Source organism: Microtus ochrogaster, chromosome 1, assembly GCF_000317375.1.
Source record: "Microtus ochrogaster isolate Prairie Vole_2 chromosome 1, MicOch1.0, whole genome shotgun sequence".
Lineage (NCBI taxonomy): Eukaryota > Metazoa > Chordata > Mammalia > Rodentia > Cricetidae > Microtus > Microtus ochrogaster.
The window spans coordinates 22,677,721-22,702,280 of NC_022009.1; the positions used below are offsets into that span (position 1 = coordinate 22,677,721).

Below are 24,560 nucleotides of genomic sequence, written 5' to 3' on the forward strand. Positions count from 1 at the left end.
TCTCTCTCTCTTTCTCTCTTACACACACACACACACACACACACACACACACACACACACACACACGTTTTTCTGTCCTCAAGTCTTCGTGGCAAAAAGAACCTGCCCACTGATGGCTACCAGACGAAAACACTAGAGTCAGATACCGTGCAAAGTGCCCTACTCAGCTGGTGTCATTTCACCCTCCCCACGATCCTATCAGATGGAGACTATTGGCTCTGAGAGATTAGGGTGTGTGCCTAATGTTACACAGATGGTGAATGCAAACCCTGAACAAGGGCCAAGGCTTATCTGAACCCCAGACCCACGCACTAACCTGAAATATGGTCTACAGACCAGCGCCTTGGCTAACATCCCTGGGACCACATCAGAGATGCTTGCTTACTCCAGACTGTGGAATCAAAAGCTGTGTGTTGACAATTTCCCAGAAATCAGCTTCGAGGTTAGACCTTGGTCTAAAGCAGTTTCCCATGGTCCACTTGTCTCCTGGAACCAGCCCCATTTCCCAAAGCCATTGCTCAGTTGTTTCATAGGTGGGCAGGCCCTGTGCCCAGCTAGGGACAACAAGGTACCTTGACCTCCATGGGCATCCTGCCTGCTGCTGTGACTGTCCAGGACCCCCTCTCTCATCTACCTTTAAATGTACATCGAAATGGTGCACAGGCCCGAGCCTCTACCTAGTGCTCTTCTGAAAGGGCTTTGGCCATCACACTTCTTGCAGGGTTGCCCCTCCCAGACATCTCACCCTCCTTTCCACTCCTAGACTGTCCTCTGTGTCATGTCTCTCCTTTGTCTGGACAGGCATGGCTTGTCCAAACTGCTCTCAGGACAGAGGCCAGCAGCTGCTTGGGAAACCTGGCTCGGCTCACAGGAAATGTTTAGCACGACCAGGCATGCGGGCTTTGGCCTCACAAAGCAAAACACAGCTGGGTGGACAGCAGCCTACAGTGGGGCACTTAGACTTGCCCGGATTTCATGCTTGGAGGTCTCAGGGCAGAAAGGGATGGGACTGTAGTCCCACGGTAGCCTTTGGCCTGAAAGCCCGTGGAAGTCGAGCACGGCCCTACTGTGAGCCAAAGACTTCTCTCAGACGTTAGGACAATATCCCTAGGATACAAAACACACACAACCTAGACTTTTCCCCTTGCAGTCATTTTTCTACAAATGGGCTGAGCACCTGTACCAGGTCAGGCAATGTGTTAGATGTCAGGGACAGTGCGTTCATGGACAAGCAGGAACAAGTGTAACGAATGGCCTATCTGGAGGAGTGTGAAAGCGCTAGAGAGGGAAACATGGCCTCAAGCTGGCATCTGGCATGTGCCTTGACACAGGCCTGTTTGCTTGGAGCTCACTATATATATATAGTATATATGTATATATGTATGTATGTGTATATATGTATGTGTGTGTATATATATATCATATACTATGTTATATATCTATAACAATCAGGGCAAGGGCTAGGCCCTGCCCACCGGCTTATAGCTAACCCCAAGTCATCTGTGGGTTCACAACCTATAACAATCAGTGCAAGGTCCAGGCCCCGCCCACCAGCTCATAACCAATCCCAGGCCCTTTGTGTTGAGCACCGAGACCTTGATTCTGCCCTAACATTTGCAGGCAATGGCCGTAGATGACTATTGTGTTGTGATCTTGGAACTCCCTAAGTCTCAACCTGAGCTCACCTACTCTTTCTCCCTGTTTCTGATGGCCCTTGGAAAGCACAGGTCTGGGCACTCGGACTCCCCACGCCTATCCTGCACCTTGCTACCTCAGAGTAGCCTGCCTGTACCTCCTGCTCTCAGAGTTACTTCATAGCTCCCGCCTGTTCTTCCTCCTCTTCCTGCCACTCTGCAGATCTGTCTCAACCTGGCTGCTAAGGACCTGACCTCAACATCCATCTTCCCTCCCCTTGGTTCTCTTGGCTCAGAGACGGCAAATCTATTTTCCCCTTGGTTCAGCAAGACAAGGTCGGCTGCAGCATTTCAGAAAGAACTCCCTAAGTGGATGCGAATGGAAAAACCAATCCAGAAAGCTCAAAGCAAACAGTATCCTAGAAAGGGGCCGGTTTACAAAGTTCAGATTTCTAGTCCTAAGCGAGAGAACAGTCTAGCCAGATGCGGATTAGGGGAGAGGGTAAGAGGGCAGGGAGGCCGCCCATCAACTCCCCTCCCCCCTTTAGTCTACACATTTCCCCACGTGCACCTCCCCCTCCAAGGGGAGAAGTTTGGTGGAGTGAGCAGAACGGGGTCTCTTTATTTTAGATGAAGGAATATATCACCATAGAAATATATCACCATAGAGATATCACTGTGCAGGGCGAGGAGATGGAGGAGATGGAGGAGGTGATGGGGTGAGGATAAAGCGGGGAGGGATTTGGTAAGAACACATGCACCCAGTGCTGTCCAAGCACGCTAATTCAATCCCACAAACCTATGACATAATTGTTAGCATTGTTGCCTCCTTACTGATGAGCAACTGTCCCACTGGCCCCGACCCCACCCCCAGAAGGAGACTTACCTGGCTGATAGTAGTGGTGGTGCCAGCGGCTGTATTCTGGTCACAAGGCTTCCTCTGGCCTCGCTGCTCCTGTGAGGGCTGGGTGCCCCCTCCACTGAACGTCTTGGCACCGGCCTGGCATTCTGGGGGTCAAATTCCTCCTCAGGGATGACCTCTTCACAGCGTGCCCCACGGAAGCCAGAGCGGCAGACACAGAGCTGGGGCCTGCTGCAGGAGCCCCGGTTCTGACAGGGAGGCTGGCACACAGCTGAGAAGACAGGAAGAAAGTGATGACAGAGGGGCCAGGTACTGTAAGGTCATGGGCCAGCCACCAATCTTACATTCTAGGGGCTTCTGCCCCAGGGAAAGGACCTTGCTGGGCCCCTTGCAGACATAGGAAGCCTTTAGGAAGCTTCTGGAACCATTTCTAACCCTGCTACCCACAGGTCTCCAAGATGAGTATGGCTTTGAGTTTTGGACAAGAGTTGTGAAGTGGGCTCCCACCACACCACCACAAGGATGCTGTGAAGGGAAAAAGATCACCTGGCACCCTATTTATGCTTAGATAGCCAATTGGCTATCTAACACCTAATACAGACATTTTATTTCTTGTCTTCTGGTAGCTTCAGAACTTAAAAATAAATATTGTTACTGAGTAGATTTTTTTCTTTTTTATTATTATTACCTTATAAATAATAGGAATAAAAATTTCCACTTCCTCCCCTCCTCCCACTTCCCTCCCGCTCCCCCACTCACCCTCTCCCCTCCAGTCCTAAGAGAGGGCAGGTTACCCTGCCCTGTGGGAAATCCAAGGCCCTGCCCCCTCCATCCAGGCTTAGGAAGGTGTGCATCCAAATAGACGAGGATCCCAAAAAGCCGGTACATGCAGTAGAGACAAATCTCAGTGCCCTGATCATTGGCTTCTCAGTCGGCCCCAACTGTCAGCCACATTCAGAGGGTCCAGTTTGATTCCATGCTCATTCAGTCTCATTTCAGCTGGATTTGGTGAGCTCCCATTAGTTCAGGCACACTGTCTCAGTGGGTGGATCAACAACCCCTTGTGGTCCTGACTTCCTTAGATATATTCTCCCTCCTTCTGCTCTTCAAGTGGACCTTGGGAGCTTGTTACTGAGTAGATTATCAATAAATATTATGAATGAATGAATGAATGAATGAATGAATGTCTTTATGGGAAAGGTCAGGCATTAGCCTAAGAGCAGATGATTGCTGTTTGCTTGTCTCCTGGCTGTCACGTAGGAGCTATGTAACCTGAACTCACTGAGCCTGTTTTCTGGTCAATCACGAGGGTGGGCTGAGGAGGCGGGGAGAATCTAAGGGCCTTGAAGACACCACTCCCAATCTGTCTGTATCCTCTGCGAGCCCTGCCCTCAATCTGTGACTTAGTGAGGTAGAAACCTGTTTTGGGCACTGGGATGAATCGGCCCAGTGAGTCCTAATCCAGCCTGCTTCCATTCTTCAAGAGAATCAGAGTCTGGTGTGGACTGAAGACCAGTGATTCCCCAGAATCCTCCAGACCATCACCACTGAATGGAGACCACTGAGGCACTCGGCCTTGTGGACTGAGCAGCTGCTGGGCTGTCCATCTCTCCAGTGTGAAAGCAGCTTTGTTAGCCTACCCAGATAGTATCATACAAGCTAATTTAACAAGTCCTTTTAATACATATTCCTTCTATTGGTTCTGCTCTTCGAGAGAATCCTGGCTAATAGAAGCTCCAAAATTCTAGCCCATGCCATCTCCCCTTTGGGAACCTTATGTTTCTTTAACGTACAGGTACACACTAGCGTTGATGACTTCCTAACTCCCACCTTTAACAATACTCTAAGTCAACCCACTCCAGCTGAGCTTGCTTTCTGGCTTCCTAACTTGGCCACTTGTTCCCTCAAAGTCACCTCCCCATCCCTGAGGATACATCTTCCAGCGGCTGCCTCCTCTTTGGAAGAAAAAGCAAAAGCGCTTCCTCGGCATGGCCCTGACTGAGCTCATCCAATGGATGGGTTTTGTGTTGTGTCTCAATGTCCCCCTTAGGAGTGCAGTCATCTTCAGCTCCTAGCATACAATAGCACAGACGTCTTCTTCACGCTGGCAGTTACTCCCCAGTGGGTGCTCACAATATACCTTGCATATAGAATCTCATTTAATCCTCTCTACAACCCTCTGCAGCAGGTATGATTACGAGTCCTATTTTACCCATAATGCCCATGAAAGTCAAGGGGGTTAAGAGACTTGCCTAGGGTCACCTAGCACATAATGGAGCCAGCATTCGAATCTTTGACTAAATAGCCCATCCTTACTCTTGCCTGCCAACTCCCAGCAAGACTTACGTGGATCTTTTTCTCCTACAACCTCTGAGCCCTGGCTTGGAGCTGATGATGAGGCAAAAAGGATGTGTTGGCTTTAAATTATGCACCAAAGGGGCCATTGTAAGCCCAGTCCCGGAAGCTGCCCATCCCCGGTTGGTCCTGATACGCAATGGAGGCGTTAGGCCCATTTGCCCTTCTAAAGAAGGCCACATGGTAAATTTCTAATTATGAGGGAAGATGTGTGCCAGCTCATTCATCTGTTTTGATGAATATTCTTAGGGCACTCACAGGGTCTAAGCTGTGATATAAAAAGTCTTGAGGACAATTATAGAGAAAGGACACACAGGTCCATGGGGCCAGTGTTGGGTTGGCCAGAGCTCTAACTCATGCTGGTTAGAGGGATAGTTAAGGAAAATGTTTGGGGATGTTATTTTCAGGTGTGTGACTTTTGTTCAACTCTGTGAAGCTGTGTTACTGTGCCTGTCTAAAACACCTGATGGTCTAAGAAAGAGCTGAATGGCCAATAGTGAGGCAGGAGCAAGGATAGGCGGGGCTGACAGGCATAAAGTATAAATAGAAAGCAAAACAAGGCTCAAAAGGCACAAAGAGAGAAAAAGAGGAGGAGGAGGACGTCACGGGCCAGCCAGTCACCCAGCCACTCAGCCAGTCACGGAGTAAGAGTGAAAGTCAGATATACAGAAGTAAGACAAAAGGTAGATGGGATAATTTAAGAAAAGCTGGCAAGAAACAAGGCAAGCTAAGACTGGGCATTTATACATAAGAATAAGCCTCCATGTGGGATTTATTTGGGAGCGGTGTGGTGTACCCCTCAAAAAGCCAAAAGAGTAAAAAGTCCCAGAACAGGAAAGTTTCCTGGAGTAAGAGATGCTGACCAGCCATTCTAAAGACGAGAACATGGGAAAGTCTGCCAGCAGGGATATTCAAGGGCCAGGCTACCCAGTCCGTAGGCGGTAAGGGGAGGAGCAGGAAGACCCGCTGATAACCATGAACTAGACCTGAAGGCCATGGTGTCTTCCTCGGTGCCCCCATGCCCCTCTCTAACCGGTCCCTGACCCCATTGAGCAGATAATTCCAGAGACTTGCAAGTAAAACCCTTTCCAAGACACAAACTGCCACCCCAAGATTTTAGCCAAAGCCTAGACACAATTTTGTCTGCCCAGATATAACTAGCTACCACCTGACCACCTGCCTGGGCCCCTGTCACCACCACCTCAGCCACAGACACTGTCTCCTGAGAACAGCTTAGCAGGCAAACACTGAGGAAGGCAGATGTGCCCTGGGCACATACAGAGCCTGGTTTTCTTTTAGGATTGGAGAGATCACATGAACTCACACCTCTCACCCAGCAGAGACCCCAAACCTGGCGTGCATGAGAGGAGGAGCATGCAACTCCCACCTCTGAGCAAGTGATGCTTGCCTCAAAGGCAGCTTTTTTTTTTTAAAAAAAAATTTTTTGTTCTTTTTTATTTTATGTGCATTGGTGTTTTGTCTTTATGTTTGGGTAAGGGCATCAGATCCCTTGGAACTCGAGTTACAGACAGCGGTAAGCTGCCATGTGGATGCTGGGAATTGAGCCTGGATCCTCTGGAAGAGCATTCAGTGCTCTTAAGAGCTGAGCCATCTCTCCAGCCCCCCAAAGGTAGCCTCACATCTCTCCACCCCTCCGAAGTGGGGTCCTGACACTTCCAGAAGGTCTTTTCTCAACCCGGAATCCCATTCTCAGGGAGGACTTCAGTTGGTCTAATGAACAGCTCACAGGGAATGAGTGGTCAGGAGAAAAACTGGATCTGTCATTTTTCTCTGTCTATTGTATCATCATAAATAAAAGTCTTAAGACTTCCAGACCAACCAGCTGTGTTGAGAGATAAACACCCTCATGGGAAAGTGACCTTTCCCAATTTGCTGAGGCAACCTTCCTTCCATGTCGGGAGGGTCTGACGTTTGAACCAGCTCTCACTGGCTTCCTAGAGGCCTGGCTTGTATGGTTTCTATTACCGGTTTGTTCTGAGCCAGTCCTTATAGGACTGGATCATGCGCTCCTCTTTTCTTCCCTACAAAGACACCCCTAAAAGGCTCACAATGGTGGCTCCAATTGCCTAAGAAAAAGAAAATTCTGAAAGTTTTTTCTCTTTTTTTTCCTTGTGTTAAATGCCCTTTTAAACTTTCTTTTGGCATATATACATGTGTTAACATGTGGGCGGGTGCACAAGTGTGTACCGGTACTATGTACATGTGTGTACATGGAGGCCAGAGGTGGGCAATGGGTGTCTTCCTTGACCCTTCTAAAGCCACATGGTCCGTTTCAAATTATAAGGGGAGGTGTGTGCCAGCTCACGCTTCTGCGCTGATGAGTATTCTCAGAGCACTCACAGGGTCTGGGATGTGATAGAAAAAGTCTCGAGTACACTTTACAGAAAGGTCACACAGGTCCACGGGGAAAGTGCTAGGCTGGCCAGAGCCTTTAGCTCAGCTGGTTGGAGTGACGCTAGATGCTAGGAAGTGTCCACCTGAGACTGAAGCAGGGTTTTCCGCTCAAACCTAGAGTTCACCATTTGGCTAGGCTAGCTAGCCAGTTTCTTCCAGATATCCCATGTGCCTGACTCATGGGACTACATACAGGCTGTCACGGCCATCCTGCATTTGTGTGGGTGCTGAGGACTGAACTCTGGTCTTCGTGTTACACATCAAGAATTTTATTGTCCTCAAGTCATTGCTCCAGCCCCTAAAACGGTGTTTTGCATATGGCTGTTGTTTTTAAATTCGCTCAGTTCCCTCCACTTGGGAACCCTGAAATCTGGTCTCTGTACACGGGCTCTCTTGTTTTTATTTATATTCATGTGTGCATGTCTGTGGTACAGAAGGGGTGCAAGCATGGAGGTCAAAGGGCAACTCTGCAGGGCCAGTTTACTCTTCTACCTTTACTTGGGTTCTGGGATCAATCAGGCCATTAGGCCTGTGCGGCAGGTGCCTTTACTAGCGGAACCATCGTGCAGGTGGTTTGTTTCTTTTGTTTTGTTTTGTTTCTTGATGTTGTAGTGCTGCATGAAATCTAGTGACAGTGTGAGAGGGAGCCAGAACAACTGTGTTTAAAGGAGACCCATGGAAACAAATGAGCACAGATCTCAAAATGTATCAAAAGCTTTCTCAGCAAATTAGGAAACAACCTTCCTCAAGACCCAGCAATACCACTTTTGGGTATATATCCAAAGGATGCTCAATTGTACCACAAGGACATGTGCTCAACTATGTTCACAGCAGCATTGTTTGTCATAGCCAGAACCTGAAAACAACCTAAATGCCCCTTGACCAAAGAATGGATAAGGAAAATGTGGCATATTTACACAATGGAATACTACACAGTGGAAAAATAATGACATCTTAAAATTTTCAGAAAATAGATGGAGCTAGTAAACATATTGAGTGAGGTAACCCAGACTCAGAAAAACAAATATAATATGTACTCACTCATAAGTGGCTTTTAGACATAAAGCAAAGAAAAATCAGCCCACAATTCACAACCCCAGAGAACCTAGACAATAAAGAGGGCCCTAAGAGAGACATATATAGATCTAATCTACATAGGAAGTAGAAAAAGACAAGATCTCCTAAGTAAATTGGGAGCATGTGGATCACAAAAAAGGGAAGAAGGAGAGGGGGAAGAAAGTGAAGGAAGCAAAGAAAAATATATAACTCAATAAAACAATAAAAAAAATGTATCAAAAGCAAACTGACCATCTCAGAATTGCTCATAGCAGGGACTTTCTAAGGTACCAAAACAAGGCACTGGAGGAAAGGCAGCTCCAACAGGCGGTGCCATCTGAAGAGAGAAACTTCAAGCTTGGTGGACTTTTTCTCCCCAGACAACGTTTCTCTGTGTAGCCCTAGCTGTCCTGGAACTCACTCTGTAGACCAGGCTGGCCTCAAACTCACAGAGATCTGCTTGACTCTGCCTCCCAAGTGCTAGAATTAAAGGCATATGCCACCACTGTCTAGGGGTAAACTTTTATACCCAACTCAAACATCCTATTTTTCTTATTGAGGAGAGATTACACTTTATATTTAAGAAATTAACTCAGTGGGTGTTTTAGGCTCTAACGGATCTTTGGTTGATTATTGCTGGAGAATTTTCAGCAAAGCATTGTGGCATCTCTGTCAGTCCTCTAGGGTTGGTTCACCAGAAGGTGCACAGCTAGCCTCTCCTTATTGGAGGACAGCACCCCTGTGTAGCCAGAGGCTGTACTGTTCTCCATCCATTCATAATTTGGACTCTTCTGGAACCCTGCCTTCTCCACCCTCCCCTGGCACTCTTCTTCACTGAACATTAGGTATGTGGAGAGTTCAGCCCTACAGAGTCAGCAGGATGTCAAAAGATAGGAAGAAACAAAAACTCCCGAAACTGCTCTGAAAGCAGGAAATGGATGAAAACACTATTCCCAGACACCCTCACCTTTTTGGGTGCGCCCCTACTACCTTCACTCAGCTCCAAAAGTTGAGCAAAGGTATACTCTGACTTTCCACCCAAAACACATACTTTTGGGGGAGGAGACCAAAGTCAGAATGGGAAGGCCTTGGGGAAGAAGGTTTTAGAAACAGTGCCCACTGTGTAAACAGATGCTACCTTCCCTGTTTCAGATCCATGAAGATCATCTGCTTGTTAGTAGAACGGTCAGGAGGTAGGGGGCCGGGGCCAGAAGGATATGGCTGAGCTGTGTGACTGTGGCACTTCTCGCTTCTCTGAGACGCTTCACTCCCAGCTTAGGTTGCTCCGGAAGCAGGCTGCTGATCTACTTTCTACAGATCCTGGCAGAGGACACCAGCTGCGCTTTCTAGAACTGCCCGTCCAACACGGCAGCCGCAAGTTGTTTGTGGTTATTTAAGTGTAAATGGGTTAGATTGAGATGTCATAAAATTTAAAACTCAATTCCTCATTCTCATTTGCCACATCCAAGTGTTTACTAGTCACATGTGGCTTGTGGTGCTCATATTGGACAGCAAAATATAGAACACTTCCATCACGCCCAGCATTCTAGTAGTCAACCCACAAAGCTAAAAAACAGCAATGGGTGGGGGCCGGATGGCTTTTGAATTTCTTAGCCGTGCCCTGTTCCCCTCAGCCAGGCCTAGGCGAGTGTGCAGAAGGAAGTACTGCAGGACAGACAGACGGCCCCTTCTTTAAGTTTTTGCCACCATTTCTTTCTTCTGGGTCCCAAAGACACGGTGCTTTTCTCTCTACAGTCTGTGAGGTGAGGCATTGGCTTTAAGATACCCCACCCCTACCAAGCTCCCTGATAGTCCTATATTCTGCCTCCAGGGCCCTAACAACCTGTCCCCTACTCTGTGACTCTTTCTCAGCCAAACCCTTTACGGATCTGACCGTTTCCAACTACCCACACCACTTGTCCCAGGCCCTCCATGGGCACCTCCCCTTTAGGATGTGTTTATAAGGGCAATGCTTTGGCCCTAAAGGCAGAGACCCTCAGAACCCTCTGTGGACTCATTCTTTCCACCAAAGCCCCGTGAGGAGGGCATCATCTGTCAGAACCTTGGGCCTGGGCCTCCAGGCTATGGAGAAGTCAGGGCCCCAGGCCCCATGGCCTTGCCCCACTCCTACCACAGCTGTTCGGGGCCACTGCTCTCCGGACTGCGGCAAACGGCACTGGGGCTCAGACCCGCCAAGCGCCAGGCTCCAAAATAGCAGTTGTATTCACTTAAAGCCTCTAATGAGAGAAAGATGCCATTTTTGGCCCTTTGCACACTCTCTGCAGACGCCGTCTGGCAGGCCAAGTGGGCCTCTACTGTTTGGCGGTCTGAGGGGAGGAAGGGAAGGTGTGAGTCAGACTTTGGCCCCAGCCTCTAGGCCTGGACCGCCCTGTTAATTGCTTTAACAAACGCTGCAATGCTAGGCCACTTGGAGGCTGAGGGCCAGGGACTAGGGCAGAAAGCAGCCCCAATTCCCACCAGCCACGGCAGGCACAAGGAAGGAGACTTCATGGCATATCCACCCTGCAACCTTGACTTGGTTGTGCGAGGCCAGGGTTTTGGTGGTTCTAGTTCCAGCAGGGGCCCCCAGCAGCAATGACTCACAGGACAGGCACTATCAGGGGCAAGCCTGTGATGCGCCTCTTCCTGCAGAGCAGCATCAAGGACGTAGAAGACAGCGCTATGGCTGACATGTAGCCATCCACCCTTCCTACCCCCAGCCCAGGGCAGAGCATACAGGAAAGTGCCACCTTGCCATCATGGACTGTCTGAATCCTAACCACATGAAGGCAGGAGCCACTCCCCCTGGCAGACTGTGTCCTTATCTAGAGTGTGGCTCTGCATCTGTGCATCCGGTATTTATGACTGCACAGAGTGATGAAGAAGATAAACTCTGTCCATTCCTTCACGGAACCTCCACATTTATCAGAAGAGTATCAGAAAACACATAACAAAGGAACGCAAGACCAGAAATCAGGATGTGAAGACATGGAGGCAACAGTTAAGGGGCCAAGGTCCAGGGAAAAGCAGGACTGATGAGGAGCGAGTCTAAGCAGGGTGGCTGGAGGCTGCCCCTCTGAGGAGGGGAGCATGGTGCGGAGTCTGGTGAGACCTGAGGCCAGGCACACAGGCAGTGAGAGGAGGCAGAGCAGGGAGAGAGCAGCATTTGCTCTGGAGGAGAGGAGGCACTCCCAGCAGCCAGGTTAGATGATGTGAGCGAGACAGGGTAAGGGATAAGAGCCAGGCTGGAAGGGACTCTGGCTTAGGGACCCCCAGAGCAGAAGGCCAGCTGATGCATTCAGGAGTAACGGAAGGAGCAGCCAGCGCACTTCTGCAGACATCCAGAGCGGATCACCACAGACACCCAAGACCTGGGAGGCATCGTAGTGAGGCATGCACAGTCCACTTAGGACTTGAGAAGCAAAGACAAGCAGGGTGTGGCAAGGAATGATGATGAGCATGAGCAAGAGGTGGCCCATGTGCCCCTAGCTGTCTGGGATGCCATTTCAAACGGGAGCAAAAACTGACTCGGGGGAGAGAACGCATGAGCTCATTTGCACAAAGCGGGGTTGGGATGTCAGGGAAGCAATCACGACAGACACTGAGTAGGCAGCAGACTCAGGAGCCTGGGACCAAGAGAGAAGTCTGGCTGGGAGTGTCTATACACATGGGCTAGTGGCCCCAAGACAGTGTCTGCGTCTATGAGAAAGCAGATCGCTCCAGGGGGCAGTGCAGCCAGAAAGAAAAGAGGAGGGCTGAAAAAGTCCTGGGAAGATGCCTATATGTTTTTCTTTGGGTTCTCCTTATTTAGCTTCTCTAGGATCACTAATTATGGGCTCAATGTCCTTTATTTATGGCTAGAAACCAAATATGAGTGAGTACATTCCATGTTCCTCTTTTTGGGTCTGGCTTACCTCACTCAGGATAGTGTTTTCTATTTCCATCCATTTGCATGCAAAATTCAAGAAGTCCTTGTTTTTTACTGCTGAGTAGTACTCTAATATGTATATATTCCATACTTTCTTCATCCATTCTTCCATTGAAGGGCATCTAGGTTGTTTCCAGGTTCTGGCTATTACAAACAATGGCAATGGGTTTTTGATCCTACTGCACGTACTGGCTTTGTGGGAGCCTAGGCAGTTTGGATGCTCACCTTAGTAGACCTGGATGGAGGTGGGTGGTCCTTGGACTTCCCACAGGGCAGGGAACCCTGATTGCTCTTTGGACTGGAGAGGGAGGGGGAGAGAGGGGGGGAGAGGGGGAGAAGGGGGGGGGGGGGGGGAGTGAAATGGGAGGCGGTGGCGGGGAAGAGACAGAAATCTTTAATAAATAAATAAAAGAAATTAAAAAAAAGAATAAAGATAAAAAAAAGTCCTGGGAAACCTTCGTTTAGTAGCAGGTACAGAAGCTGCAGTCAGCGGCGTGCATGCAGAGGACAATAGTGGGTGCAGAGGGAGAGCCAGCGCCTGACTTCGGGAAGCTCCTGGCTCCTCATGACATCTCATAATGCAAAAAGCCTCATGGGAAATATATACTCGCCACAAAGAGTACAGTACCCTACATGACATCATCTGGAGGCTGTGTGTTTCTTCCTACTTGGGTCTCCATTGCGCTCCCATGATTTCTTTTGAATCCTCCTATCTTCCTCTCCACCATTCCCTAACGACCTCTGCGTAGCTGTCCTCATGTGTGAGTCTTCTGTAGGTGTGAGATGGGTGGAATCAGACGAGCACCCTGAGGGAAGCCAAGGGGAACCCAGAAAAAGAGAAAGAGGGTCCTTGCAGGACTGGGATAAGAACCAGAGGGAATACTGACCCAGTGCCTACCACACAATGCAGAGGCTCCAGAAGTCGGGAGCAAATGCACACCAGGCCTCCAGCTCCAGGTCCCCTGAGCAACAGGGAGGGTGTCTGGGAGAGCAGACAGAAGTTTGACAACAGAAAGGGATGTCTCAGCTTAGCCGACGAAAGGCATTGTGCCACACAGAGGTACACCATGCTGGGGACAGCGAGATAACCCCTGTCCTCAGAAATCAAAGTCAAAATGACAGCTCTATGTCAAGAACCTAGAGAACACAACAGACCATGAATGAAATGTTTGACCTAAGTTACTTTGTTTGTCCTTACAACTCTGGAAGGGAGTAGTGATTGTTCGTTGCAGAGCGCAGAAGAGGACACTGAGACACAGTCTGAGCAGCTTGACCAGAGCCACACACCCACCAAGTGGGTCCCTAGCATAGGCTCTGCAGACTGTGTTCCAAACACCATATGTCTAGCCATGCGCCGGGCTGTCTGCACAGCTGCTCACTTAGCAGAAAGAATGGGGGTAAGAGCTGGAGACTGCTGAACCCCCACTCCCTGGCTTAGACAACTGTCCAGGTTCATCTGCATACACGGGGGTGGGGATCCAACCCAGCCTCATGAGTCATTGTATTAAAATGCAGGCTTATACAAATCTCTGTGAGTTTGAAACCAGCCTGGTCTATAGAGAGAGTTCCAGGACAGCCAAGGACAGCTAAGGCTACACAGAGAAACTCTGTCTCAACAAACAAACAAAAAGTCAGGAATAAAATGGCTCAGTGGTTAAGAGCTCTGTCTGCTCTTCCAAAGGTCCTGAGTTCAATTCCTAGCAACCACATGGTGGCTCACAACCATCTGCAATGAGATTTGGTGCCCTCTTCTGGCTGCAGGGATACATGCAGGCAGAGTACTGTGTACATAATAAATAAATAAAATTTAAAACACACACACACACACACACACACAAAAATAGGAATATAAAGGACTTATGGTGACCTGGCGCAGTGTGAGAATTATAGATTGTATTGCTGTTAATACCAAAGACAAGGCTGTGTACGTTGTCATACACTGTATGATAAGACTCAACTAAAAAGGGACCTGGTGACTTGCCCAAGGATCTAACACTAGGGTTTGAACATCCACCTCCTTAGACCTGATACCAGAATCTGAAGCATAGATTCTTAACCTTGAACCTTATTACAAGACTTGGGGTCTAGAGATGGGCCCCTCCTCGGTCACTGTAGGGTCCTCCCCAGAGCAGCCCCAGACCCTGTGTATTCAAGTCAAGATAGGAAGGCTGGGGGAGGTTCTGAGCCCCTTCCCCAGTTGTGTGGAGACAGGGATGAGCTAGTGTGAGAAAATCGAAGACTCTCCTCAAACCAGCAGCTGTAAACAGGACAGTCACCTCATATCCTGCTGCCCTTGCCCTCAGTCAGCTGCCTCCACAGACACGTAAACACATGAATCATGCAGAAGAACTGGCAAGGCCACAGAAAAAAAGGCAGATACAAAAACCAAGGGAGGAAACGGTGGCCCAATTCCAGACCCCACCAAGGTAGAAAGAGGAACTGGGGACCCAGCAATGTGGTATCCAGAGACACAGCAGCCCCCCAGATTCCAATGACTCTGGGAGAAGGGAACAGACTAGCCAGGGTGGTGGCATAGTGTGTTAGGATTTAGGATTGCTTCTGTGAGTGAAGAGAGGGACCAGGAAGAGGTAGCAGCTGAGCCAGGAGCAGCACTTCTAAACACAGAGAATAAATTGAGTTCTTGATACATTATATCAAGAAGCCAGATATAATATATCTGGGGAGCCAGAAGAGAATCCAAGTTCTCCACATGGTGTGGGGTCCAACACTGAAATAGGGTTATGTCAGACACTTCTCCTTATCTCCTCCTGGAAGGCACCCCATGTGGACGAAATTGCTAGTACAGAATCCTGAACATTCTCTGGCATGGCCTCTCCCCATCCCTAAGGGCAGCTGCGTAGAGGGGGGCAATAAGAAGCCACTGGGGAAGTACAGAGCCAGCTGTCAGGGGTGGGAGTTAAGAGCTCTGCATTCTACACAGCCCTGGGCCCGGTTATCCAGGGCCAACACCCTGTCGCTCAAGTGGTTTTTATTAGGCTCATTAGCAGCAAAATAGCAACAAGCAAACAGCATAGGGACCAACTAATTACCACATAGCTCTTCAGTGGGAAGCCCCCTTCCAGTTGGGAAGAGCTGCCAGCCTATAGCCTACTCTGAGAGTTAAACGACAGGTCTGGGAGTGTGTGTGGCCTGACCAAGCTGAACGGAGAAATAATGGGGGGTACAGGTACCTACACATCCTCCAGCAGCACCCTCTGAGACTTGAGGGTGCACACATGCTTGGTCCTAGACACTCTTCACTCACCCAACCTCAAGTTTCCAATGTTGAAACTACAGTTTGGCAAAGAAAAATACTAGAAAATCACAAGCTAGTTAGAAACAGCCTGTAGGCCTGCAGGGTTGAGTGCGACCTGGCCCAGACCCCTCAGGCATCTGGGCAGAAGCCCACTCCCCATGAGGCTGCCTGTTCCAGTCAACCAGAGCCTCACTCTACCAGCCAAAGGCTGCCTGCATAGACTGAGCTCTCTGGAATGGACCAATCTCTTTCTCCAACCTTGAACTTCAGACTTCGTCAGAGTCCCCAGGGATTACACTACCCTCCCCAGCGCTCAGGTGCAGAGGGAGGCCCATGGCAGGTACCTGGCAGCAGGGCGTAAGTCACTCCCTGGAGTCAGGAGTTATCCGAGCTCCATTCTACTTCTGCCACCGCCTGACTTGTTTCCTCATCCACCAAGGCTCAGCACAGTTTGTGTAAAATGGATGCTGTAAAAGTATTGGCTTTTGCCACTGCCTCTGACATTAATGGCGGCATGGGTGGCTCTCCCACCCTTGAGTGAAGGGTCCGCCTAGAAGTCCTGACTCTTCCTGCCTCCATCCTTGGTCTCCACATTGCTAAGAGGATTTCTCTCTTTCTCAACATTTAAGACAGCTTGGCAGGTTTCAGAGTAATCTGGGAGAAGGCTGTTCCGAAAACTGACTAAGAACCTTATTTGATCATCCTAGTACCAGGTCTGCATGATAGGCCAGGATTGTGGGCCAGGCGTCAGGGCAGAGGTGGCTTCCTACAGCCCACAGTGAGAATGGTGCCCCTCCCCTAACAGAGGTATTTTCTGCAAACCACAAACACGGGTAGCAACACGGTGGGCCAGAAGACGGAAATGTAAGAAGTTTAAAATGTGAGCGGGAATCTGCTTCGAGGAAGTTTCCGTCTGGAAACTCTAAGTCTCCCTTCTACTACACACCACCTCCACTCTGAAGACCCGCTGCATCCCCAGAAGGAAGCCAAGGAAGACCCGTCTGCTCCACGTCCTGGAGTTTTCATCCAGCTCCACTTCCAAAGCAAGACGGGTGGATGGGACAGGAGATACTCACGTTTGATACAGTGGTTGGTACTGTTTGACGTCGTCCATCCTGGGCAGCACTGTCCCCCGCAGACATTTCTCCTGTGGAGTCGCCAGAGCAAAGTTAACAAAAGGATGCTCAGAGCTGGGACTCTTCACACAGCCCCCTTTAGGCAGGACTTGGGGGAGTAGTTAGAGGCCGGGAAGACCATCCCCATTCCACGGGTCCAGGAACGACCACTATGGCCAAAAACCAAAGTCGCATCTTGTCCCTGCCATTCCCTGTATACCTCTGGGAAACCTCAGTCTCTCCATCTGCGCAATGGAGATAATACCTGCCTTGCTGAGTGACTGTGATGGGTGAGAAGAGGTGTCTAGAACCCGGTACCCAGAAGTCAATACAGAGCAGAGCATGGTGGTACCCTGACAGGAGTTCTAGGCCAGCCTGGGTCTGGGCAAGACCTCATCTCAAACAATCAACACACACATGAGCGCACGCACACACATGCACACACATGCGCACACATGCACACACATGCACACACGCACACACATGCACACATATGCACACATGCACATGCATACACACATGCATGCACACATGCACACACACGTACACACACACGCACACAGTAACAAGAACAAGATGGTAAACAAGTCCAGAGAGATTCAGTCATTTGCCAAAGCCATGTGATTGTCGAGTACCAGAGCCCAGTTTAAATCTAGCCTGGCAGGCTAGTGGGTAACTCAGTGAGAGAGAGTCTGCCTAGCAGGGTTGGAGGCCCTGGGTTCTATCCAGAACACCAAAACCAAAACCTCTGAGTTGGTCGAACTCTAAACCAGGCTCCAAGTAGACAATGCCTCTCACCAAAAGCCACACACTGTGCCCTGTGCCTGCCAGTGCTGACAAGGAAGTCAGGTATCAACAGTCTTAAGGATGTGGATGTGGATGTGGATGTGGATGCGTCCCACGAATCCAAACCAGGAGTAGAGACCTGGGCAGTCCCATATGCGATCAGACTGAGGGCTAAGAGGGAGCCTAAGAAACAGGGCTCTTGGGTCACCGTTTAAGAAAGACTTCCAGAGTGATAGCTGGTAGGAGCAGGGGCATAACAAAGCCACCTCTGTCCAACCAGCACAGTTTTCACTCGGGAACGACAATGGAATGCAGTGTATGGGGGATGCACCTGGCCCTGACACCTTCATGAGACCTTAACTTTGGGTCCTGGTGGGACACTCACTCCTCTGGTGCAAACGTTGGTCTCAGGAGTCTGGTGAGATCCACCAGTACCAGAAGATTCTCCAGCCCAAGATCTCCATTTGCAGATCCGCCATAACCAGACAAGGGAAGCGCCCCCAAGAGGGAGTGCCCTCAGACAAGGGAAACGCCCCCAAGAGGGAGTGCCCCAGGGAAGACTTCTTTGAACAGGACAGGCGAAGCTGACTCTGACTCCCTGGGCCCAGTCATAAGGAGCAGAAATGAACCAGGGTTGAGTGGGAGGGAGAGGCTGGGGGGCCAAAGGCTGGAGTGGGTGGTCATTCCTGGGATCCTTGGGGCCAAGATGACGAGCATCTGGTGCCGCTTAGGAAATTGTTTGACATTTGAGTGGACCCCAAAGCTTATGCGGTTGTGAGAGTAATACAAAGAATTCAAAATAAATTCCTAAAGACTGCAAAGGCTAAGGCCCATTCCTGGCCCTTGGGCCCAATGTTGTGGGGCACGGCCTCCCAGGGAGCTTTCAGAATGTCCCACTGGCCAAGAGCTTTGTCGTGCTGACTACCTCTTCCAGCACGATCCTGGTTCCACAAGGCTCTCCTTCCAATCAAGGCCCAAGCCTCTGGGCCCCTAGGAGAGTGATGCCCAGCCCCCAGCCCCCAGCCCCGCCCCCAGACCTAGGGCTTTCCAGTATATACCCAGGTAGAAGAGGAAAACAGTCCACTTATTTGGAAGTAGTGACAAGCATCTTTGCGGCCTGGGAGGTCTTTGAGAGAAAACAGGCTGTGTGCCCTGGGAGTTTTCTAAAAACCAGCGCCTGTGGGAACCCAGAACAAACCAAGGAGTCTACTTGGCTGGGAACAAATCCTGCCAAGAGGCCCCCTGAGCCACGCATCACCCCAGATGCTCTCAGGATGGCTTCACAGCTGAGAGGAGGAGGTCAGCAGTCAGGTCTGCCTTGCCAGCCTACCGAGAAGTCCTAAGGGATGTCAGGAGCAGAGCAGAGGATGTCAGAATCAAAGGCCATCAGCAGCAGGGACAGGATGGCCCTGGGAGGGTACTGAAAGGAGATTCGGATACTCAATGGACATCTGCGATGATCTCACAGGTCCAACCAGGAGAGCAGCTTGGAGGTGATTATCCCCCAGTACGAGGCTCCTCTGACAAGTGTCTGGTTCCCCTGCTCTCACTGCCATAGTGGTGGTTCATGCCACTAGGGTCCACCTCTGTCCTCAAAGGTTCTTTCCTCTGCAGCCTGACACAGTGCCTAACACATGGTATACATTAAATACTTCTTTTAGTCACCCGGTCCAGAGCTCCCTAGGAAGTGGCCTGAACAATGCCAAGGGTAGGAAAGGGGATGTTAGGTTTCTATGACCAGGAAACTTAGCAGTACTGACTCCCATGGCAAGGAAGTGATTTCCTGTTCCATGATTTTTCTAACCTACTTAGGCAGGGAGCAGGTCTCCATCTAGGTCCTCAAGCTGGATCCTGTCCCTGATCCATAGAGAGCAGAAGCCTCGGGATTCAGCTTCCAGAACAACAGCTGGTGCCTGACCAAAACTGGAAAGCTTCTTTTTTTTATTTCAAATTTTCCTACATTTCTTTTCTCTTTTTGCAAATAGTACTGCTTTTAACTTGCAATAATGATACAAAGTTTTCTTTTAATTATGGATTTATTTATGCAGAAAAATGAGTCAGGCTCTGTTTGTAATGGCAAAAAAATGTAATTCATCTAAACATCCAGAAACAGGAGGATGGATAAATAAACTGTGGTATATTTAGACAAAGGAACAATATACAACAGTTAAAATGAATAAACTTGAGCTGTATATTATCATAGTTAAGTCTCAAAAGGCTAATGAGGAAGGAAAAACATTGTAGGAGGATACAATATGCTATCATTTATCTAAGTTTCAAATATGCAATACTGTGTATTTTATGGATAGTTACACCAGCTGTAATCATATGAAGCACACACTGGAAATATTTAAATCCAAATTTAACTGCAGAAAGAGGGAGGCAAATTTATAGAGGAAATTTAAGTTTAAAAAAAACTAAAAATAAAATAACTTGTGAGTTCTGTTATTTTAATGTCTATTAGTACTCGTCTAAAACTTCATAATTTACTTCAAAATATATAACATGGAATTCTGTTACTTTAATAATATGTTGAGGAATAAAAAGCTGGCAAGATGGCTCACTGGGTCAAAGCACTTGCTGTCAAGCCTGACAACCTGAGTTCAAGCCCTGGAACCCACTTGGTGGAAGGAGATAAAATGAGAGAATATGGAAGAGATACAAAGATGATCTACTATGAGGCTGGTCCAAAAAGCACTGAGCACTGGGAAACAGTGGCTTAGTGAGTCTCCTGTAGACTGTATGGCATAGCTGCACTGCTCACCACTGTACCTCAGACATTTAGCACAGGTCTAGCACATGTTTTTATTGATATTTACTAAGCTCTACATTTTTCTCTGCTTCCCTCCCTGCCTCTCCCCTCTCCCTTCAATCCTTCCCCAAGGTCCCCATGCTCCCAATTTACTCAGGAGATCTTGTCTTTTTCTACTTTCTACTACTTTCCATGTAGATTAGATTTATGTAAGTCTCTCTTAGTGTCCGCATTGTCGTCTAAGTTCTCTGGGATTGTGGTTTGTAGGCTGGCTTTCTTTGCTTTATGTTAGAAAACCACCTATGAGTGAGTACATGTGATAATTGTCTTTCTGTGTCTGGGTTACCTCACTCAAAATAATATTTTCTAGCTCCATCCATTTTCCTGTAAAATTCAAGCTGCCTTTATTTTTTTCTGCTGTGTAGTACTCCATTGTATAAATGTACCACATTTTCTTTATCCATTCTTTGGTCAAGGGGCATTTAGGTTGTTTCCAGGTTCTGGCTATGACAAACAAAGCTGCTATGAACATAGCTAAGCACATGTCCTTGTGGCACAATTGAGCATCCTTTGGATATATACCCAGAAGTAGTATTACTAGGTCTTGAGGAAGGTTGTTTCCTAACTTTCTGAGAAATTGCCACACTGACATCCAAAGGGGTTGTACCATCTTGCATTCCCACCAGCAATGCAGGAGTGTTCCCTTTTCCTCACAACCTCTCTGGTATGGGACAATTCTGTATTCTGATAATTATGTTTTAAATAAACATTGATTGGCCAGTAGCCAGGCAGGAAGTATAGGCGGGACAACCAGACAGGAAGTAGAGGCAGTGCAATGAGAACAGAAGTATTCTGGGAAGGAGGAAGCCCATTTCCCCCTAGTCCTGCCCAGACACTGAAGAAGCAGGATGTGACCTGCCCCGCTGAAAAGGTACTGAGCCATGTGGCTAACATATACTAGAATACTGGACTAATATAAGTTATAAGAGTTAATAAGAAGTCTGAGCTATTGGTCCAAGCAGTGTTTTAATGAATACAGGTTTCTGTGTGATTATTTCGGGGCTAAGCTAGCCGGGTGGCCAGGGCAACAAGCATGCCCTCATGTTATATCTCTCCAGCATAAGTTGTCATCAGTGTTTTTGATTTTGGACATTCTTACAGGTGTAAGATGGAATCTCAGAGTTGTTTTGGTTTGCATTTCTCTGATGACTAAGGATGTTGAACATTTTAGATTCCTCTGTTGAGCCTTCTCTGCTTAGGTCTGTAACTCCATTTTTTTAATTGGATTATAGCACATTTTTTTAAAAAAATACCCACTGCATCAAAAATTCCATAAGGACGTGGTTTATCTGTCTTGTCCACTGTTATACCCCCAGGGTCCAGCATAGAGCATATTGAAGGAGTTAAAAAAAAAAAAAAAAAAAGTCTCAAGTTGTGCAGTTCTACATTCCACCAGCAGATGGCACTTGGTCCCTAGCTCTGACTTTTACACAATGGCCAGAACAGACATGCATTGAGGAAGTTAAGGAATAATTTTGTCATTCAGCCCCTCCCCAGGGTTGAATGGTATTCCAAAAGAACTCATTATCTACTAAATGTGCAGGAGACAAAACTGAGGCGCCAACTCCAGCACAGGTGTGTGTGTGTGTGGATACAGCAGGTGCCTGTAGGTGGCACCTAGCTGCTTACACACCTGTGCCCATCCGCCAGCTTTGTCTTGGTGACAGTCTGCTTTGCTTAACTTTAAGACTTCTAACAGTAACTTTCCAACACACACACACACACACACACACACACACACACAATGCCTGCAGTATAAATTCCCCTATGACAGCCCAAACTTCATCCCTAGCCTAACCCCCTGACTCTCCTATACCCCTGGGCAGATGCCAACGGTGAAAAGTCTTGTTCTAAGGCAGTGTTAAGCTAGTCTGACATGCCATCTACAGGTGTCATTCTGGCCATCTCCTTCCTCATGTTTTCTACTGACCCCCAGGGGTCCCAGGTCACAGTGTCTCTTCTCTGAGCCTCTCCACTACATTGTACTGCTCCATTGCACTTAGCAAACCCTTCCAGTGCTTTTAGGAATGCGCTCACCAGCACGTACTGTTCATGATTTTAAGTATCTGAGGAACGGCGTTGTATTCTGAGGGTCCCCGCCTCCTTTCCCAGGCTCAGCAATATGTAATCAGGCAGTTGCCAGCACAAGGCAGGAAAGCGGAGAAAGCGGAAACAGGGCAGATGTCCCATTAACTCTCCTTGAAGGGTCCTATGCGGGAGCCACTTGGCAGCATGCAGATCTGTGCCCTGCAGACTTTGGGCTAGGCTTCCGAAGGGCAGCAAGGGAGTCAGTCCATTTACACTCAGGCAAGGCCAGCTATGTGCAGGCGCTGATCTGCTGGGAACACAACCCTGCTTTCATAGAATTCGTAGAAGTGAGCACATACGCAGAAATAGAAATGTATAAATGGGGGCTCTAAGGAAGCGTACCGTGAGGGCAGAGAAGGGACGAGACGCAGTGAATTCTGCGGAAGTATAGAGAAAGAGCGCTGCATCCAAGGAGAACAGTGTGTGCAAGGTCCAGGAAGCAGAAACTCCCCAGAGTGGAACTAGGGGCCCAAGCATCCGGACTGCTACCTGGGACTAAAACCAACAGGTAAATCAGGCTCAAGCCAATGGCTGCCAAAGCCCCTCCTAGCCTTACTAATGGCACCCTGCCCAGCCAGGCACTGCCAGGCTACGGTGCCTTCATTCCAGAGACACCTGGATCCTCAGGTAAGATCCCCGACCACTGTAATTCTGGGCAGGGTGTTGTTGGGGTGGAGGAGGGGGGCCTCCTTCTGTGGTAATAGAGTCCAAGGTCCGCGGCGAGTGGGTGGTGCAAAATAATAATTTGAAGAGTTGGAGAGAGACTTGTACATTAAAAAGTGTACAAATAGTACTGACTCAGAGACTCACTGGCACACAGACAGACCCAGTCCCTCACACAGCGTCGGGCAGCCTTTCCCTCCAAAGAACGCCTAAGCCCATGCCTAAGCCCATGCCTAAGCCCTCTGCGAGTCCCAGCAGCCCCTGAGCCCGGACCATACACTTGTCTTGGCGCGCCGGCTCTCTGTCAGCCCCTTCCCCGAGAAGCATCTGTCTTCGCGCCCTGGTGTCCCCATTTCCCCGCCCAGATCCTCCACCTACTGGCTCCCTGAGCCCAGTTAAACCTTCTCTGGGCCTCCAGAACCCAGAGCGCCCACCCAGCTGCCTGCTCCCCAACGGCCGATCTTGGCAATGCTGCCTGTCACGGAGCTGATTAGCCCAGCACAGAATGAGCTAGAAACGCACAAGAATTTAACGTCGGGGTTCCGGACGAGCTGGTGTCCAAGGGAAAGAATAGTAGATTTATTTTTTTTTCCCCAAAAACTTTTTGAAAGCTGGTTCCGAGCCCCGGCTTTGGAACCTCGGAGCGGTTTTTCTACAGTACTGAGGACAAAGGGGCACAGTGAAGGCATGACCGTCCGAGACCCCCCCTCCCGCCGCGCGCATCCCTTATTCCCCCTTCGCTATTCCCTCTTCAGTGCTCACCCGGTGAGCCGCCCTTGTCGTGCAGCCGCGGGTCGCTGCGGGGTCACCGGGCGCTCGACAGAAGGCGCAGCCCGGGCTGCTGGATGCGGCTGGCCCCGGGGACTGCTTCTTCGGGTCTGGACAGGTGGCTGGGCTCGACGCAGCTGTTGGGCACGGGATGGCCTCCTGGCCTCGGCCTCCGCCTCAGCGGGCCTCCTGGGGCCCCGCTGGCCCGGCTGGTTCCACTCCGAGGGCGACAAGCCAGACACCGGAGCATCAGGCTCCCGAAATAGACTGTACACCTTGGCTGCAGCCGCTACGGGGTGGCTGCCCACGGGGCGCCACAACCGATTCGCATCCCTGCTTGCTGGTTCGTATCTCCCCACGGAGTCCCTTTGGGCATGACCTGTCCTCATCAAGAGAGCCACAACAAATGGCAGAAAGCTCCTCCAACGCATCCTCAGGATGCGTCCAGAGCAGCGGGTGGTGAACGAAGCCCTCATGGCGCCAGAGAGGCTGCAGAGCTGCGGGCACAGGAGACCTCGCGGGGAGATGCTCTCTATCGTTCGCTCCGTGGACTTGCCTGGCGGCTTCCCCCACCCGTCTAGGGGGGCTCTGAAGGAGCCGACTGGGGGCCAGGGAGTTCCCCGACAAGGACTGTATGGCGTGAGCTGCCTAGGCTGCGCACCGAACCTGAGTCCACTGCACCTCCACGCCCGCTCCCCGCACTGCAGCCGTCTGAAGGGGAACAGGAGGGTTTTATTTTTGGAAACCGCCCCCTGCTTTTTCGTCTCTTTTATCCACGCCATGCCCCCTCCTTGGAGGGACAGCTCGGCCCCCTTATTACGG

General features: G+C 49.5%; 1 protein-coding gene across 1 annotated transcript in view; it reads right to left on the minus strand.

Moving 5' to 3' along the window:
- Ltbp2 (latent transforming growth factor beta binding protein 2) overlaps nucleotides 1–24,214 on the minus strand; it is an 84,423-nt gene extending 60,209 nt beyond the window's left edge. Inside the window, exons 1-3 of the mRNA XM_005343654.3 lie at nucleotides 23,733–24,214; nucleotides 16,583–16,653; nucleotides 2,521–2,767 (exon numbers count right to left, since the gene is read on the minus strand). Of these exons, the coding sequence (XP_005343711.1) occupies nucleotides 2,521–2,767; nucleotides 16,583–16,653; nucleotides 23,733–24,214 (800 nt within the window). The remainder of the gene's footprint in view (nucleotides 1–2,520; nucleotides 2,768–16,582; nucleotides 16,654–23,732) is intronic.
- Between the last annotated feature and the right edge of the window lie 346 nt (nucleotides 24,215–24,560).